The sequence below is a fragment of the Capsella rubella genome, unplaced genomic scaffold (genome assembly GCF_000375325.1).
Source record: "Capsella rubella cultivar Monte Gargano unplaced genomic scaffold, Caprub1_0 scaffold_1, whole genome shotgun sequence".
NCBI classification, from domain to species: Eukaryota; Viridiplantae; Streptophyta; class Magnoliopsida; order Brassicales; family Brassicaceae; genus Capsella; species Capsella rubella.
This window is the reverse complement of record NW_006238923.1, coordinates 16391568-16409214: the sequence shown is the minus strand read 5'-3', so window position 1 is coordinate 16409214 and position 17647 is coordinate 16391568. Positions and strand designations below refer to the sequence as shown.

Genomic DNA, 17647 nt, shown 5'->3' with positions numbered 1-17647 from the left:
GCTTTTAAGCAAAACAGTAAGTGATTATCCCTTTCTCTTCCTCGTTTGATTATAGCTCCGCTTTAGACAAGTAAAATTTACTGTAACTAACTTGGTCAATGTAAATTCTCACTCACAGTCCATGAAGATCCCAATTGGTGCTGTGAAAACTTGCATCAAAATCTGCAGGCAATGTTAGATAGTAAGCTAGTCCGGATAATGTCAAGATTCAACTTGAAGCAGCACTCATTTTAACTACTATATCAACGTAAGCAAGACCTCACTTAGAGCGCACTAGCCATTACTTGACAGCCAAAGACAACCAAGTCAGTTTATATTGTTGTTTCCATTTAAACATTGTTCTCTTGTGTTTTTACTCATGCTTAGAATTCTTGGTTGGCAGGTGGTTCATTTGCATCCATCAATTTGCGAGGATCACAAAACCTGAGTGGGTAAGTTATCACATAACCCCTCATGAAACGTGGCCTCGAGAAGCTTTATCAGAAAAGAGAAAAGGACAATCATATGTCAACGTTTATATTTACTTGGACAAGAGAAGCAATCCATAAGAGGAGGATTATATAGTAACTCGAGGTATTTAGCAGGTTAGTAATAGTCATCATCTTTTAATTTAATTTTTGTGGTTCTATGAAATAAAAGATGACATCTCTGATTTTTTTTGTGTGTGTAACAAACAGGAAGCTGCTCCGTCTCCTTTGTGGTTTCAAAATTTAGACCAACAACCAAGTCGCCTCAGGATGATCAAGAGTCTTGCAGGTATATTATACACCTTCATACTTTTTTTTTAAGTTAAGATTAATGATTTTGATTTAAAATATACACAAAAAAAAAAACAAAAGATGTTCTGTTTCTTCATTTTTAATTTTTATGATTTAAAACTAAATATTAAGGTTTTTACCAAATAATTTTCAAGTAAATAATTTTAATTTTTAATTTGACCAAAATGTTTTCTTTATTACTTGTTTAATAAGTGTTAAATTACAATCCGTTGAAAACAAACCCGACCTAGCATCCAGTCCCTTTGTGGTCCGTTAGTTTGGTGTAAAAGTTCAACATGTTTTCACGGATTGTAAATTTAATACGCCTAGTTAATAAGTTGTAAGGTTTTTTATAAATTATATTTTAAACTAAAATTTTTTCATTATATATAAAATATCTTAAATTTTTAACTAAATGTTTTGTGAAATGGCATGGTTAGGCACTTTGCTTTTAGATTTTGCATATATCATTATCTCAATTCACACAATTCAAAATTCTTTACATAGTGTATAACTGCTATCTCTACTCATCTCACTGTCACAAATTCAAGATTATTGCCATCTCTACTCATATTTCCCATGGAACTTTTAGCTAGACAAACAGAACCAAACCCCAACGAGAGAACATGATCTGGCTTTCATAGATTTATGATACCGTAGAAGGTTCCAGGAACTGGAGTCAAGCGACGGGCAACTTTGAAAGCTATGCACCATTCATCAATTTGCTACGACCCTAAATATTACTGTCATGGCCACACAGTTTCTGTGGATGTCGGTTTGGGTTCTATCTACAAACCATATTGTCAAGTTGCAGATATCCTCATTCAAGATCGGTTTCCTCGTTTACAAAAAGGATCTCCTCCTCCTCTGATGCCTCCCTATCATCGTTGTTCTCCAACTCAAGCTCGATACTGGTAGCCTTTTCTTTGTTATTATCTTTCAACTATGATTAAATCCATAGACACCAGACTTGCTTTCTCCACCTCCTTGTTTTGAGTCTTCCCCATACATGGTGGTTAAAATGTGATTGTTATGGTTTCCTTCTCATTAGGAGAGAAACTGAACAAAAACATCAACGTCTAAAAGGATTAGTTATCTTTTTCATCAAATATCATATGAAAGCAATAAATGTAAGGGAAGAAGAAAACAATGAAGACTTTAATTCGAATGTTTAGAATTAGACATATATTATTCAATTAATATAAAAATATCATTTTGTATTTGCAATGCAGTTTTTAAGATTAATTTTTTTTATTCCTAAACATTTGACTTTATTAATTTTTAAAAAAACACTTAAGTGTATTTATAAAAGCTAAAGTAGACCGATACATAGTTTTCTTAAAATGTGTGAATTTAAAATAACCTTATATAAAACAGATAAAAGTAAATAAAATTTGTTTGGCAGGGGTTTAAAATGTAGTTTTGTTTATGATTCTGTGCGTCACCCTTTGGCCTTTGCCACCTTTATTCATCCTTGTCCACAAAGCAACAGCCACTAAAAGATTGCCACGTTTTCCCATATTTTTTAAAATTAGCACAATTTATATTATAAATATTGTAAAGAACCCACAATGGGTCTCTCCCATTGTGGATGGTCTAAACATATTTAGAGACACATATTTATTTCCCCTCCTCTCCCTCCTCACACAATATCACATATCAAATTCAGAACATAATATTTTTATTTTGTTTAAGTTTGATCTTTGTAACTATGAAAATTAACATCCGAGATTCCACCATAGTCAGGCCTGCAGGCGAGACCCCAATCACTAGTCTTTGGAACTCCAACGTTGACCTCATCATCCCAAGGTTCCACACCCCAAGTGTCTACTTCTACAGACCAACAAGCGACTCCAATTTCTTTAACCCTCAGGTCCTCAAGGACGCTCTTTCCAAGGTCCTCGTCCCCTTTTACCCCGTGGCTGGTCGCTTAAAGAGAGGCAATGATGATCGTATAAAGATCGATTGCAATAGCGCCGGTGTTCTCTTCGTCGTCGCCGATACTCCCTCTGTCATCGACGATTTTGGGGACTTCGCTCCTACCCTCGCTCTTCGTCAGCTTATTCCCGGTGTTGATTACTCCGCCGGCATCCACACTTTCCCGCTCCTCGTCTTGCAGGTTAAAAATTGATGCCTTGAGTTTTAGGTTTCTACTTTTGTCTTTCTTGAATTTAGCTTAGCTTAACTTCCTTGATGTAGTAGGTGACATTCTTCAGATGTGGGGGAGTTTCTCTTGGAGTTGGCATGCAACACCATTTGAATGATGGTTTCTCTGGTCTCCATTTTATCAATACATGGTCTGATATGGCCCGTGGTCTTGACCTAACCATCCCACCATTCTTTGATCGAACCCTCCTCCGCGCTAGAAACCCGCCTCAGCCTGCTTTTCATCATGTTGAATATCATCCTTCCCCTAGCATGAATAACAAACATGATGATACCACGGTCTCTATTTTCAAATTATCACGCGATCTGCTTGTTGCTCTCAAGGCTAAATCCAAGCAGGATGGGAACACTGTAAGCTACAGCTCATACGAGGTCTTGGCTGCCCACGTGTGGAGATCAGTGGGCAAAGCGCGCGGACTTCCAGACGACCAAGAGACCAAGTTGTACGTTCCAATTGATGGAAGGTCAAGGCTTCGCCCGCAGCTGCCCCTTGGTTACTTTGGCAATGTGTTATTCACTGCCACACCAATGACCGTTGCAGGGGATCTTCTATCAAAGCCAACATCGTATGCTGCAGGGATGATTCATGATGCTATAGCTCGCATGGACGATAAGTATCTGAGGTCTGCTCTTGACTACCTTGAGATGCAACCTGATCTGTCAGAACTGGTCCGCGGTGCACATACCTACAAGTGCCCAAACTTGGGAATCACAAGCTGGGCCAGATTACCCATTTACGATGCTGACTTTGGTTGGGGTCGTCCCATATTTATGGGACCTGGTGCAATTGCATTCGAGGGTTTGTCTTTTGTGCTACCAAGTCCTTCAAATGATGGCAGCTTATCCTTGGTCATTTCTCTCCAATCTGAACACATGAAACTGTTTAAGAAGTTTTTGTACGAGATATGAGAGAGATATAACAAGCTTATGGTCTACTTTTGATTTAATAATTATTGAGAAACGTCAGAATTTTTAAGTTAAATGGAATAATGTTATTGAGAATGAACTTTTAAGTTAAATGGAATAATGTTATTGAGAATCTAAACAATGTACACTATGTATATTAAGCGAGTAAACAAAATCAGTGAACATATAAATCTATAGTGCCTATGAAAAGGTTGTGTAGATGAGAATTTTGCAAATGTCTAATGATCTGTCAATCACTTTTTAAATAACCAGATGACTAAAACTTGGCCTCATATTATTAACACAATTGAGCTGAATCATACTGTTGGAAGTGATCGTATTAAAATGTCGTACCAATACAAACCTAAATAATAAATGTTGAAGAACTCAAATTTTGAAACGGACGAGACAGCTCTTGGTTTCTTGAGGCGCACATCACATCGTAAACCTAAAAATAAAGATGGTATTAAAATGTTGTACCAACTCAAAATATTAGAAACCAAGAGCTGTCTCGTCCGTTTCAAAATATTAGAAACCAAGAGTTATGCTACTCGGGTTGAGTTGGAGGTGGACTCGGAAATAGTGGTGGATTTTCTCAAGACAGGGATCAGAGATGCTTATCCGTTGTCTTCCCTGGTACGGATGTGACATGGCTTTATATCGAGGGACTGGATTGTCCGTATATCCCACGTGTATAGGGAAGCTAATCGCCTGGCGGACGGATTAACTAACTATGCGTTTGCTCTAAACTTGGATCTTCAGTTTTTGGGTATTGCTCCGGGGTGTGTTGAGGAGATTGTTAAAGAAAATGCTCGTGAAATGGCGTTCCCACGAAGAATTTGTGTTTTGTTTTTTTTTAATTTTTTCGTTTTCTTTTAATTAGGGAGGTTTCCTCCCTTTGTATCACCAAAAAAAAAAAACTCAAAATATTAGAAGGTAATAATAATAATTTTTTCATCAAATATATATTATATGTCTCTGAGAGATTCATTCATGTTTGAAATGTCAAAGTTACATAAGTACACTAATATTATATGGCTATTATTTGATTGTTTTCTTCCACAGTACACGAATATTAATTAGCGTAGTTGTTGGTCACCTCTCCCCAACGGTCGCCACTTAATACGGCTATTATTTGATTGTTTTCTTGCACAGTACACTGATATTAATGAGCGTATTGTGATTTCACAATATATTGTTCGTTTTATAGTCGAGTGACTGATCGCTGCGTCTAATCAAAATTAAAAATGTTGCCTCGCTGTTTTTTTCTGCGAAAATTTTCTTTTTAATTGATGTCGCAAGAATTAATCGTAGCATTTAATCAAAAAACCATTCAATTGTCAAATGAATAACTTTTAACTGCAATGGCAATCGCAGAAACTAGGAAGCTTGTGACTGCCAAACGAACTTCACCTTTTTGACGTATATTATCAATTCCTATCATCATATATAAGAGATGTGGCAAAGCATCATCAATGAAAATACGTATATAGAATTTAAAAATGAATTTTCGAAATAATAGATTTATGATTATAAATAAATAAAGAAATATTTACAATAAACAAACAAAATTGGGTTATTCTTCCCACACAAACTACGTCACCAAAAAAACTTAAAAACATAATGAGTTAATGACCTAGAGACATTTAATGTAAGGTCTCAAAATTGAGACAAGGTCCCATAAATGTACACAAATACAGAACAAAGTAAATGTATTATACACTTTGATTAGCCATCATGAATAAGATGAGATGGGGATTGGGATCAATAGGGGTTCCTCCTCTTTGTAGTCTCAGAAGCAGAACGAGGAGGGTTTAAAAGAGGTTGAAGTGCCTTGACGAGGATGCTCATGTTTGGTTTAAAAACATTATCTTTTACATTCTCACCATCAATAATGCATTAAATTTTATTCCAAGTTTTTTACAATTCATTTTTGTCATTTGCTAACATAAAGTCGAGAACTTATCATTTACTTAAGAAAATACTACTAATTATTAATTATTGCTATCTACCAAATTATCTAACACAAATATGAGGTAGCCTCAAAAGGCGGGTGATATATACAAATATAGAAGTAGAACCATAGGTACTATAATATATAGAAATGTAGCAAAACACCATCTCAATCAAAATGTAGTATTAGTGAATTTACTACAAATCAAATAATACACTTTGATTAATCATCATGAAGCTGATGAGATGAGGATTGGATATTATATTTGATCAATAGAGTTTCCTATTTTGAGATCTGATGAGCTCAACGAGGAGGTTTTAAAAGAGATTCTAGTGACTCCACCACAATGCTCATGTCTGGTCTAGAATCTGGATCAATACGCACACAGCGTGCAGCCATCGCGGCTAGCTGACCATTATATCCCGGCCCACCATATCTATATAGCAAACAAAATCAGACTCATGAAAATGTTTTGATGTGAATGTGATCTCGCTACTTTGATTCTAATGTCAGCAGATAAACTAAGTTAAATCTCTAATGCTCCAATGAAACAATAAGAGGAAAAATCAGTGTTATTGGATTAAGTACCTTGCCAGCAGCTTCAGGAGGGTACTCTCCGAGTAGCCTTGGATCAACGCATTGCTCCACTTTGTTTTTGCTTATTTTTGGGATTGCCTAAGACAACACATAACATCTTGATGATTAATCAACATATTTCATTTTCTTACTAATCACTCTTTGTTCCTAATAGTGAAAAATTTCGTTTCAAAAAGATTATTGTTTTAAGTTATCAATGCGTTATTAATTAGAATTTACAAATTTCAAGGTAAATAACTAAATACTATTGGTTAAGAGTTAAAAAAAGCGGTGAATCACAAAAAATGATATAGTTCTCTTTCATCAATTTTTAATTAGATGTTTTCTTAATATGTATGAAAAACCTAGAAAAATTATCTTTTAGGTACCGAGGGAGTAATATTTTTTTCCGGTTTCTTTGGTTGTTGGAACAACCTAATCTTCAAAATTTTAGGCTATAAGTGCTCTATATGAGGTTTTGGATGTTGTTTATGCAAGCAAACAAGAATCAAAAGAAGAAAGAAAAGATGCACTAAACACTACCCATCTCTCTAGACTCATCTCTCCAGGCGGTAAGGTGAAATCAATATCTTTTCGACCTGTAAGGAGTTCCAGCAGAACAATGCCAAAACAGTACACGTCACTCTTTGTGCTCAATGTTCCTGTCAGTGTGTATCTGAAATAAATAACCCAAAATTTTTAAAGAAGACGTGTAGACAAAACACCACTATGAATGATCAGAATTGATAAAATAAAAATATCTACTCTGGAGCCCTATGACCAAAGCTTCCTACTATCACACAACCGGTTGAGTAGAAGTGAGCAGCCATGTCAATGACTTTATCAGACATATCCAAATCAGCAACCTTGGAAACATCATCGTCGAACACAAGTATGTTGCTGGATTTGATGTCTCGGTAGATGACCTGAGGGTTAACCTTCTTATGCAAGTACTCGAGTCCTCTGGCTGCACCAACAGCGATTTTGACTCTTTGTTGCCACGTCAAAACAGGACCTCGTGGTGCTCCTTTGACACCTTTTCGACCTGTACCACGGAAAGAGACACCACATGCATTGCATAGTTTATGTTCTCTTGTATATTAGTGTTCAGATGTATAACTATTGAGTGACTGATCCATTTCCAAGAAATGTAATATGGATTACATAAACCACTCACCATGAAGAATATCATGAAAAGATCCATTAGGAGCATATTCAAAAGCAAGAACATGAAGAGGGCCATCAACGCAATAACCCATTAGTGCAACAATATTGTCGTGTTGAAATCTTGAAACCATTGATACCTGTTAGAATTTTCTCTATATCATTGACAATTAAAAGTTGACAGAACATTTCCAAAGAAATGGTTTGATGCTAGATCATTTAACAAATGACACATACGGTCTATGTTCAATTCTTTTCGGTGATGAAGAGACCCTTAAAAACTGAAATAATGTACTTTAATTTTATAGTATCTACCTGAGAAAGAAATACATGATCTGGCTGGTGACTATGGTCAAGTTTCTTGATGGCAGCTGCTTTACCGCTTTTAAGAACACCGTAAAACACTCTACCGTTTGAACCTTCACCGATTAATGCCTCTGAACTAAAGTTATCGGTTAAATCATTCAACTCATCCACTGGAATGGCTAGTGCAGCAATAGGCTGCGTGTGACTAACAACTAGCTGGTTCATGAATGAATCTGTTCTTTGATGGTGGCGTCCGTTGTAACCTCTTATAAAACAATTTAATCCCATTAACTTATATATTTTGTATAAAAAAATAAACATTTGTTATATAGAGACAACAAACAGTTTCGAAAGAAAATTCGGCTATCTAAGAAAAGAGAGTAAAGTGGTAAGACCGTAAGATCAGTGATCTTATGATCTCTCTACCAAAACAAAAGCTACAAAACTGTTTTCCAAAAGAACAATATCGGATCATCTTGTTTCATTTTGTAATGGACAAAATGGTTTGACTCAGGAAACTTGAGCTATATATATACACACAACCAGAATTATGGTAATCAGCAAAAATTCACATACATGTAATGTTCATATCAGAACTGAAGAAATTAAAACTTCGAAAGAGAGAAAAAACAAAATTCTATGATGAACGTTGAATTTTTTTATGTTTGTGTTACCCTCTTAGATGAGAATTATGAAAATGTCTAATGATTTGTCAACCAATTTTTAAATAATTAGATGACAATGTCGCCGTTGTTGGTACTAACTTGGAACAAGTCTACTAACATTGGTCATGAACTTAAAAGACTCCTTCAATGAATTATAGTCAACATCTCCCAAACAACCAAAGTATTAAAACGGACGAGAGAGCTCATGGGTTCTCAAGGCGCGCCGCATAGCATCGTCGCCACCCCCCAAGAATTACCACTAAATTAAAGCTCCTTCGATGCAGGTGGTTCTTATCTCCAATTATGGCTATAGCTGTTTTGTTTCTATCACCACTAGATGAACATCAAACATAAAAATATGTCATTTAGTTTTAAATTTACCTAACGTTTAACACTTTTTAAAGACTTCAAATATATTTTAGTGAACTTTCCTTTAAAATATGATTTAGATTTGGATGGATAGACAACATTTTGTATTGTTTGGGCGGCTGATCAATAATAATATAGAAAGAAAAATATATAACGACCGAGTGATGAAGAAGCGCCGAAGTTTACAATACCACCACACCCACTTATTATATATTTACACAATTTCTCGGCTCAGAGTCAAAACATAAACTCTTTCTCTGCTTGATCTTTGTAACAATACTATGAAAATTAAGATCCAAGATTCCACCATGGTCCGTCCTGCTGCCGAGACCCCAATCACTAGTCTTTGGAACTCTAACGTTGACCTCATCATGGCTAAGTACCACACCCCTAGCGTCTACTTCTACAGACCAACCGGCGACTCCAGTTTCTTTGACCCTCAGGTCCTCAAGGACGCTCTTTCCAAGGCTCTCGTCCCCTTTTACCCCGTGGCTGGTCGCTTGAAGAAGGACGATGATGGTCGTATCGAGATTGATTGCAACGGTGCGGGTGTTCTCTTCGTCGTTGCTGATACTCCCTCTGCCATTGACGATTTTGGGGACTTTGCTCCTACACCCACTCTCGGCCTGCTTATTCCCCATGTTGATTACTCCATCGGCGTCCACACTTTCCCGCTCCTCGTCTTGCAGGTTTAAAAATTCTTTCCCTTTTCAAACCTCTTTATACATAGCATACTAACTAAGCGGTGCCTTGTGTTTTAGGTTTCTACTTGTCTTTCTTTAATTTAGCTTAGCTTGACCCTAGTTCCTTGATGTAGTAGGTGACCTTCTTCAAATGTGGGGGAGCTTCCCTTGGGGTTGGAATGCAACACCACGTGGCTGATGGTTTCTCTGCTCTCCATTTTATCAATACATGGTCTGATATGGCCCGTGGTCTTGACCTTACCATTCAACCCTTCATTGACCGAACTCTCCTCCGCGCTAGATACCCGCCTCAGGCTGCTTTTCATCATGTTGAATATCAGCCTTCCCCTAGTATGAGGATCCTGTCATCCAAACCAGTCCCTGATGATACCACAGTGTCTATTTTCAAAATATCACGCGACCTGCTTGTTTCTCTTAAGGCTAAATCCAATCAGGAGAACACTCTAAGCTATAGCTCATACGAGGTCTTGGCTGCCCACGTGTGGAGATCAGTGGGCAAAGCTCGCGGACTTCCAGACGACCAAGAGACCAAGCTGTACATTGCAACTGATGGAAGGTCTAGGTTTCGTCCGCAGCTGCCCCCTGGTTTCTTTGGCAATGTGGTCTTTGCTGCGGCACCATTGACTGTTGTAGGGGATCTTCTATCAAAGCCAACATCGTATGCTGCAGGGATCATTCATGATGCTATAGCTAGCATGGACGATAGCTACCTGAGGTCTGCTCTTGACTACCTTGAGATGCAGCCTGATCTGTCAGCACTGGTCCGCGGTGCACAGACCTACAAATCCCCAAACTTGGGAATCACAAGCTGGGCCAGATTACCCATGTATGATGCAGACTTTGGTTGGGGTCGTCCCATATATGTTGGACCTGGTGCAATTGCATACGAGGGTTTGTCTTTTGTGCTACCAAGTCCTACAAATGATGGCAGCTTATCCTTGGCCATTGCCCTCCAACCTGAACACATGAAACTGTTTGAGAAGTTTTTGTTCGAGATATGAGAGACATAACAAGCTTATGGTTTGTTTTGATGTGTATTGCAAATTCCAATCATCTAGACTTGTGGCAAAACATCATCTAAATAATGTAGTATCAGTATTAAGAAATTTTTTTTTTTTTTAAAACATAAATTTACAACAAACAAACAAAATTTGGTTCTCCCCACACAAACTAAATCACAGAAAACATAAACTATAGTGACATAGAGACATACATAGCTCTTCACATGTGGGACTTGACAGAAGAGTTACTGAGATAAGGTCCCAGAAATTTACACAAATACAGAACAAATGTATAATACACTTTGATTAATCATCATGAATAAGATGAGATGGGGATTGTATATTTGATCAATAGGGGTTCCTATGTGGAGTCTGAGGAGCAGAACGAGGAGGGTTTAAAAGAGGTTGAAGTGCCTTCACCACAATGCTCATGTTTGGTCTAAAATTTGCCTCATATTGCACACAGAGTGCAGCCACTGCAGCTAGCTGATCATTATATCGCACCATATGGCAAATAAAAATCAGACTCATGAAATGTTTCAATCGTCATATAGATGAATGCGGACAGCAATTATCACTTGGTTTATTTGGCGTTTGCTAGAAAAGGTCACATCAGAACTGTGGTTTTAGCTACTTTAATGTCAGCACTCAGAAGATACACTAGTGTTCTTAGTTGAAACTTTTATGCTCTAATGAAACAATGAGAGGAATGCAATTTTTATATTAATACCTTGGCAACAGCTTTGGGAGGGTACTCTCCGAGTAGTCTTGCATCAATGCATTGCTTCACTTTATCTTCACTTAGTTTTGGGGTTGCCTGAGACAACACACAACATCTTTATTATTGAGCAACAATAAATCATTTCTAGCCTTCTAGGGAACATTTTAGAGTCGCCTTAATCTATTCAAACAAAATTCTGTCTTTTTCCAGCGTCTTTAGTTGTTTTGACATCCTAGTTTCAATTCTATAGGCGTGTGAGGAGGGTTTTTTTTTTTTCCAAGTTTCTTGGAGGTTTTGACCCCATTTTTGTCATTTTTAACAGACTAAATGAGTACAGAGTTTAACTAAAAATATTTCTTAAAAGCCTCTCTTATCGATGCCACAAACAAGAATTAGAAGCAGAGAAGATTGCACTAAACATTACCCATGTTACTAGACTTTGTTGCCCACGCGGTAAGGTATGATCGACTGGTTTACGACCCGTAAGGAGCTCCAGCAGAACAACACCAAAACTGTACACATCGCTCTTGGAGCTCAACGTTCCTGTCATTGCATATCTGAAATACATAGCAAAAATGTTTAAGCTTTAGATTCGTCAATGAGAAGAGATACAAGAGCACGTACAGGTAAGAAAAAAAAGTGGTATGAAACCAAAATCCATGTGAATGAATAAGTATTTCATAACGTTATAGCATGAGAACCAAACATTTTTGAATGAAGACGTGTCTGAATGAAACATTCTAACAGTAACTGTTCAAGATAAAGAAAATCTTTAAAGGGTATTACTCTGGAGCGTGATAGCCGAAGGTTCCTAGCACACGAGTTGAGTGAAGGCGAGCAGCCATGTCAGGGGCTTGATCAGACAGATCAAAATCACCAATTTTGGCAACATCATCATCAAAAAGAAGTACGTTGCTGGATTTAATGTCTCGGTGGATAACCTGAGGGCTCACCTTCTCATGGAGGTACTCAAGTCCTCTGGCTGCACCAACAGCGATTTTAACTCTCTGTTGCCACGTCATAACAGGACCTCTCAGTGCTCCTTTGACACCTTTTCGGCCTACACCAAAGATCACCACGTTTTCATTAGTTTCTTCCTCCTGTAACTTTCCAATGTTCAAGTATATTGAGTGACTGATATATATCTAAGCAATGGTTTAAGTTTAATTACTCACCATGGAGAGTATCATGAAGAGATCCGTTAGGAGCAAATTCATAAGCAAGAACACGGAGAGGGCCATCAACACAATAACCCATAAGTGCAGTAACATTGTCGTGTCGCAATCTCGAAACCATTGATATCTGTTAAAAAAATCTATGTCAGTAATCAAACAGAAAGAGAAGAACATACTCAAAGTCAAAGGAGTGGTTTGATGCTGGACCAGTTTCACATAGGACACATAGTGGTTAGGTTAAGCCGAGGCAATTCATTTTGGCGATATTTCACGATATGAACCCCACTAAAAAAATGCAACGGTGTATATTATAACACCTACCTGGGAAAGAAATTCTTGATCTGGCTGCTTACTAGAGTCAAGTTTCTTGATGGCAGCTGCGCCACCACTTTTGAGAACACCATAAAACACTCTTCCATATGAACCCTCACCGATCAAGGCCTTTGAACCATAGTTATCGGTTATATCTCTCAACTCATCCCCAGGAATGGCTGGTACCGAAATAGGCTGCATGGGAGTTACTGGCTGGTTCATGGGTGGATCAGCTCTTTTGTAGTGGCCTCCATTGTAACCTTTAGAACAATTAAAATCCAATTAACTTAGAAGCCAAAAGATAGACAGTAAGAGCAACACTGACAAGTAATGCAGTTGAAATAAGAAGTGAGCTACCTGCTGGGTTGTGCGCTGGCCTAGGTCCAGCGTCAACAGAGTTACGAAAATCCTCACTCCCACACCAACCAAAACAGCTCATTACACTCTTCTCTCACACGACCTTACTACACTGTAACAGAATCTGTCAACGAGCAGTCCCCAAAAGAATATATGCTTCAGTAATACATTTTGCTAATCATACTATATGCAAGAACAGAAACATTACAAACACAAAAATTTCAGTAAATGCTGTTGCAAAACAAGATCTTGCTCATGGTAGTAACTAGTAATCACAGAAGAGAAAAGATGAAAACTTTCATAGAACCTTAAAGAATAGTCTTATCAGTAGAAACCAAATACGAATAATTTAGCTATTAGGATAAGGTTTTGAGCATATATATACACAGAAACAAACAACACAACTGTGGAAAAATCAACAAAATTCCCACAAGTCAATTCAATACTACAGAAAGAAGAAGTAAACAAGTCTCTCTACAAGATGATCAACAGATTAAAAATCTTCAAAAACAACACTTTTCTGTTCCGTAGACCTAGAAATTTTTCACAAGTCAACGAATTTTACCCTAAGAAACTAATTTCGAACTTGAAAAACTCGAAATCGGTTCCGAGATTTCGTTTACATAACCGAAATCGATATGAAACTCGAACACTCGATCTATATTAAAAAAAGGGTTTTTGATATTTAAGGAAAGTACCAAAAATAGTGAAACTCGTGACAGAGGAAGACGAAGAAGAAGCATTTTACTTTACCTTTGGCTAACAAGAAGAACGTCGGAAGGAGAGAGAGGATTCGAAAATTCTCTGTTCGAATCACCTGTAAAGTTTTGGCCTTTAGCCTTTAGACGACAATTTGAAAATGTCGTGATGTTGATGATGATGATCGTCTTTTAACACTTTTTTAAACAAATATATCTTCGATGACCATTGTTGTGTTTGGGTACTTTACTTACTTGGCAAAAGTCTTTCAAGGATTTGAAATACCTAAACTACCCCTGTAATTACATCAGAACTACACTCATATCCTCCTTAAACACAACTTAAATCGGAATCAGAGTTCTCTCTCTCGGCGCCGCCGTATCAATATCTCCTCACCGCCGTCGCCATCAACGCACCTTCATTTCAGGTAAGCCTCTCTCTTTCTCTTCCTATTGCTTTTCTATTCTGTTTTCTGGAATTATCGATTTCGTTTTACCTTATTGATCAGTCTGATGGATCTCACATACTTTTGTAATTGTATCACCATTAAAACTTCTAAGCCGAATCATGTGAGCTTTTTGTCATCGTTGTTGTTTACGAATCTAATCTCCGGCGTATAGTTATGTAGTAGACTCGATACTGAAACTGTTGTTGATCTTAGTGAGTTAAGAGTTTTGGAAATGGCGAACAAGATTGCAATGTTGCTCTCGGAAGCAATGAACAGCAATGCTGTAATCAACACTTGTCTTGGAGTATCGTTTGTGGTATTGGGATTGAGATCTGATAAACAGCAGAAGTATGTTGAGGCCTTAGCAGAGCAGAAAGATTCGCTCTTTAAGTCTAATAAGGCAATGAAAGTCACTATGTGGGAGTGGAAACAACAACTCTTTGCTGAAGCTGCTTCTGCTGGTAACTCTGCGGTTGTTCCTCTTTCCACGCTTAAGGCTATCTATGGCGAGGTCACCACTACAACCAGTCAATCTGGTAATTCCCTACTTATCAACACTCTCTTTTTGCTTTCTATTAACAATTGTATCTGTTTGGTGTTTGAGATTGTGTAATCAGAGATCTGTGCTTTTGATTGGAAATGCAATTAGCAAAGTAGGGTTTGATAAAGAACCATGTCTACGCGTATTAATTTGACAAAACGAGGTTTAGAATCGATATGTATTAGAGCGTAACAGGAAGGGGAAACGGATATGGTCATTATTAGAAGTCCTCTTTGGAGGTCAGTTGTGCGTTCACTAGGCTAGCTTTGTGGGTTTGATAAAGAACCATGTCTGCGCGTATCAATTACAAAGACAAAACGAAGTTTAGAATCGATTATGTATTAGAGCGTAACAGGAAGGGGAAACGAATATGATCATGATTAGAAGTCTTCTTTGGAGGTCAGCTGTGCGTTCACTAACAGGTTTTATATTCTATCTTCCAGGTGACACAGCCAAGGAAGAGTCTAAAGTGTCTACACCCAAGATCATGATATGAGAAGTTTTGTAGGTTCATTTCTCTTGAAAGTATCCACTCAGATAAAGTAAAGATTAGCATATAGTCACATCATTTTCATAAAAAATTGCATTTGTAGTACTAGTTTGGCATCTGAGTGTCTATTGTTGTGATCCTTGTTTTAAACTCGTATAAGTATACAAGAACTAAAATAAGGTAAGACCCTCTTTCGGGTTTATGATTAGGCCTTGTATGGTTGGCTTAAATCGAAAAGAAAAAAATCCAAATCTTGTTACATGAAATGAACATTTTTGATACCATGGTTGTCAACTAGATCCTTATAATAATAACATTATTTCATATATTATTACAAAGGGTGAATAAAATATACATGATTTTGCATATATTATAATTTTATTTAGAATAATTCATATATTATTACAAAGGGTGAATATTTTGCATATGTTATAATATTATTTAGAATAAAAATGAAAATATGAAAGATCAGTTTCATCTTTTCCATCATCTGGGACCTGAGGATGATGGTCTGGTAGAATGGTCGTATTTACATCTTGGACCGGATTTGCAGAGACCGAAGCGACTGTAATGGGGGCAAATGGCTTTATTAGGTCTCAACGGTAAGCCATTGTCAGTGAGAACTAACTTAGGCTCTATCGGCTTTATATTCTTTGGGTGATGGAATTTACAGTTTTGTTTCATATTACAGTTTCCTGTTATTTGATAATAGCTGCACAATGGTTCATCTGGACGTTGTGGTAAATTTTTATCAGACATGTTTTTTTCTCTCCTCTTACACTTTGGTATTGTTTGATTGCATACTTGGTTATCTTCTATGTGTGTGTATTATATAGTGGAAGAGAAGATATAGGATTGATTACTAAAATGACATGTTTTGGAAAAAAAGATATCATCTTTAACATTTATAATATTTTAGTCATAATTGTAATTTAAAAACAATTATAATATTATGTTATATTTATAGTTATTTCATTTATTATTACTTGATTATTTCTTTAGTAATTAGATTTTCCTAATACTTTAGATTTATGTGTTTGATCATAGAGATCTTCTTTATTAATATAATAGCATGTGACATAATTACTTCCATGGGTTACATTGTTTTTTTTCTGAGAGGATATAATTAAACATCATATTTTACAAATTAGATACCCAAGTTATTATTATTACAAAAGTTAAATATCTATATAATAATAGCAATCTGAAAAATATTATCAATTTATTAGAGGCTCGTCACATTATGTTATTTCTTCATTAATTTTTTTAAAATTTCTTTTTATTAAATAAAGAGATTATCACGACCGTGTAATTGAACCATTGTAATTTGAGTTTATTATTTGATAAATATACGCGACAACTATTACTTTCTTTGATTAATCATTGCATGTTTAGTATATGGTTTATGTTACTTAGTCCAAACAGACTTATATTAAGGCCCGCAGGCTTTAGCCCTAATTGACATGCCTACATTTAAGAGAATCATTATAAACGTTTAGTTAAACCATTGTAACATTTGATAAACAGATAAACTATTGCAGTTTTTTGATAAATTTGATATCATTACAACTTCTAGTTATAGTAGAAACTATAACATCATCATAACCATACACAATTGTTAAACCAAAAAAATTACCAGTATAATATGTCTAATTATGAGTGAATAAAGTTAAAATTTTACATTAGTATAGTCATTCCAAAAATCTTCAGTTAGATCAAGAATTTCAAGAACTTATTAAACTTAAAATTATGTATGTCAAGAAATAATTTAGAGAGTATAGAATATCGTTGGCTATTAAAATCAAAGTATTTGGGTTAATCATAAAACAAAACAAAAAATCATCTCATGAAACAAAGGTTTGGTAGTTCAAAAGACATGAAAATTTAAATATTCGAAACTATTGGAAGTTAATCATTGTGTAATTCATTATTTTTTTTTTCCAATTTGTCTTGTAAAAATCCTCTATGGGGATAATTTACGCTCTTATTAATATTTGTTTGCAGTTAAAAATAATATGGAAACGAAAAGTTGAGATGATGAAAAATACAAGCAAAATATGATTATAAAAAAAAACACAACTCCAAATGAATAGATACAACTTTGTGGAAAGACACAACCATGGAACATAAGTTACATAACTTTTCAAAGTACGAACAATAGATTAAAATTATCTTTCAGTTTATGAAAAATAAATAAAAATATTTGTATGAAATTTCACAATCAAAAGATGCGATCATACGTAACAAAAAGAAACATGTTTGCGATTATCAGTTACAAAGTAAATGTATTAGGGTGTAATATGAAGGAAAATGGATATGATCATGTTTACAAGTC

General features: G+C 36.1%; 6 protein-coding genes and 1 long non-coding RNA gene across 10 annotated transcripts; 4 read left to right on the top strand and 3 right to left on the bottom strand.

Annotated features, from left to right (window-relative positions):
• The first annotated feature begins 226 nt into the window (after positions 1-226).
• On the top strand, positions 227-1883 carry LOC17899996. Of its 2 annotated transcripts, XR_002832411.1 has the most exons (4): positions 227-305; positions 383-584; positions 678-756; positions 1351-1883. It is a non-coding gene; the product is annotated as an uncharacterized LOC17899996 (long non-coding RNA). The 2 variants fall into 2 exon arrangements; XR_002832410.1 differs by having other exon boundaries at positions 229-584.
• Positions 1884-2434: 551 nt separating this feature from the next.
• Positions 2435-3930, top strand: LOC17896925 (shikimate O-hydroxycinnamoyltransferase). The gene is made up of 2 exons (XM_006303675.2): positions 2435-2877; positions 2961-3930. The coding sequence occupies exons 1-2, from the start codon at positions 2470-2472 to the stop codon at positions 3831-3833; spliced, it is 1281 nt and encodes a 426-aa protein (XP_006303737.1). The 5' UTR covers positions 2435-2469; the 3' UTR covers positions 3834-3930.
• A 1664-nt stretch (positions 3931-5594) lies between these two features.
• LOC17897823 (pto-interacting protein 1) lies at positions 5595-8118 on the bottom strand. The gene is made up of 7 exons (XM_006303535.2): positions 7840-8118; positions 7538-7664; positions 7126-7405; positions 6904-7036; positions 6373-6459; positions 6152-6192; positions 5595-5694 (listed from the first exon to the last, which is right to left on the bottom strand). The coding sequence occupies exons 1-7, from the start codon at positions 8116-8118 to the stop codon at positions 5595-5597; spliced, it is 1047 nt and encodes a 348-aa protein (XP_006303597.2).
• Positions 8119-8966: 848 nt separating this feature from the next.
• LOC17897083 (shikimate O-hydroxycinnamoyltransferase) lies at positions 8967-10595 on the top strand. Its single transcript, XM_006303705.2, has 2 exons — positions 8967-9553; positions 9685-10595. Exons 1-2 carry the CDS (start codon positions 9146-9148, stop codon positions 10567-10569), a joined length of 1293 nt encoding a protein of 430 aa, XP_006303767.1. The 5' UTR covers positions 8967-9145; the 3' UTR covers positions 10570-10595.
• Positions 10596-10711: 116 nt separating this feature from the next.
• Positions 10712-14031, bottom strand: LOC17898313 (pto-interacting protein 1). Of its 3 annotated transcripts, none has more exons than XM_023788952.1 (8): positions 13888-14031; positions 13135-13258; positions 12787-13037; positions 12466-12592; positions 12077-12350; positions 11715-11847; positions 11300-11386; positions 10712-11055 (listed from the first exon to the last, which is right to left on the bottom strand). In XM_023788952.1, the coding sequence occupies exons 2-8, from the start codon at positions 13214-13216 to the stop codon at positions 10918-10920; spliced, it is 1092 nt and encodes a 363-aa protein (XP_023644720.1). In that variant the 5' UTR covers positions 13217-13258; positions 13888-14031; the 3' UTR covers positions 10712-10917. The 3 variants fall into 3 exon arrangements, with proteins under 3 accessions (XP_023644720.1, XP_006303675.1, XP_023644721.1); XM_006303613.2 differs by having other exon boundaries at positions 13135-13246; XM_023788953.1 differs by lacking the exon at positions 13888-14031 and adding an exon at positions 13709-13730.
• Positions 14032-14178: 147 nt separating this feature from the next.
• LOC17897439 lies at positions 14179-15623 on the top strand. The gene is made up of 3 exons (XM_023788956.1): positions 14179-14260; positions 14495-14817; positions 15266-15623. The coding sequence occupies exons 2-3, from the start codon at positions 14514-14516 to the stop codon at positions 15316-15318; spliced, it is 357 nt and encodes a 118-aa protein (XP_023644724.1). The 5' UTR covers positions 14179-14260; positions 14495-14513; the 3' UTR covers positions 15319-15623.
• A 102-nt stretch (positions 15624-15725) lies between these two features.
• Positions 15726-16142, bottom strand: LOC17899755 (zinc finger CCCH domain-containing protein 13). The gene has a single exon (XM_023788957.1). The coding sequence runs from the start codon at positions 16069-16071 to the stop codon at positions 15799-15801; it is 273 nt and encodes a 90-aa protein (XP_023644725.1). The 5' UTR covers positions 16072-16142; the 3' UTR covers positions 15726-15798.
• Positions 16143-17647: the final 1505 nt, after the last annotated feature.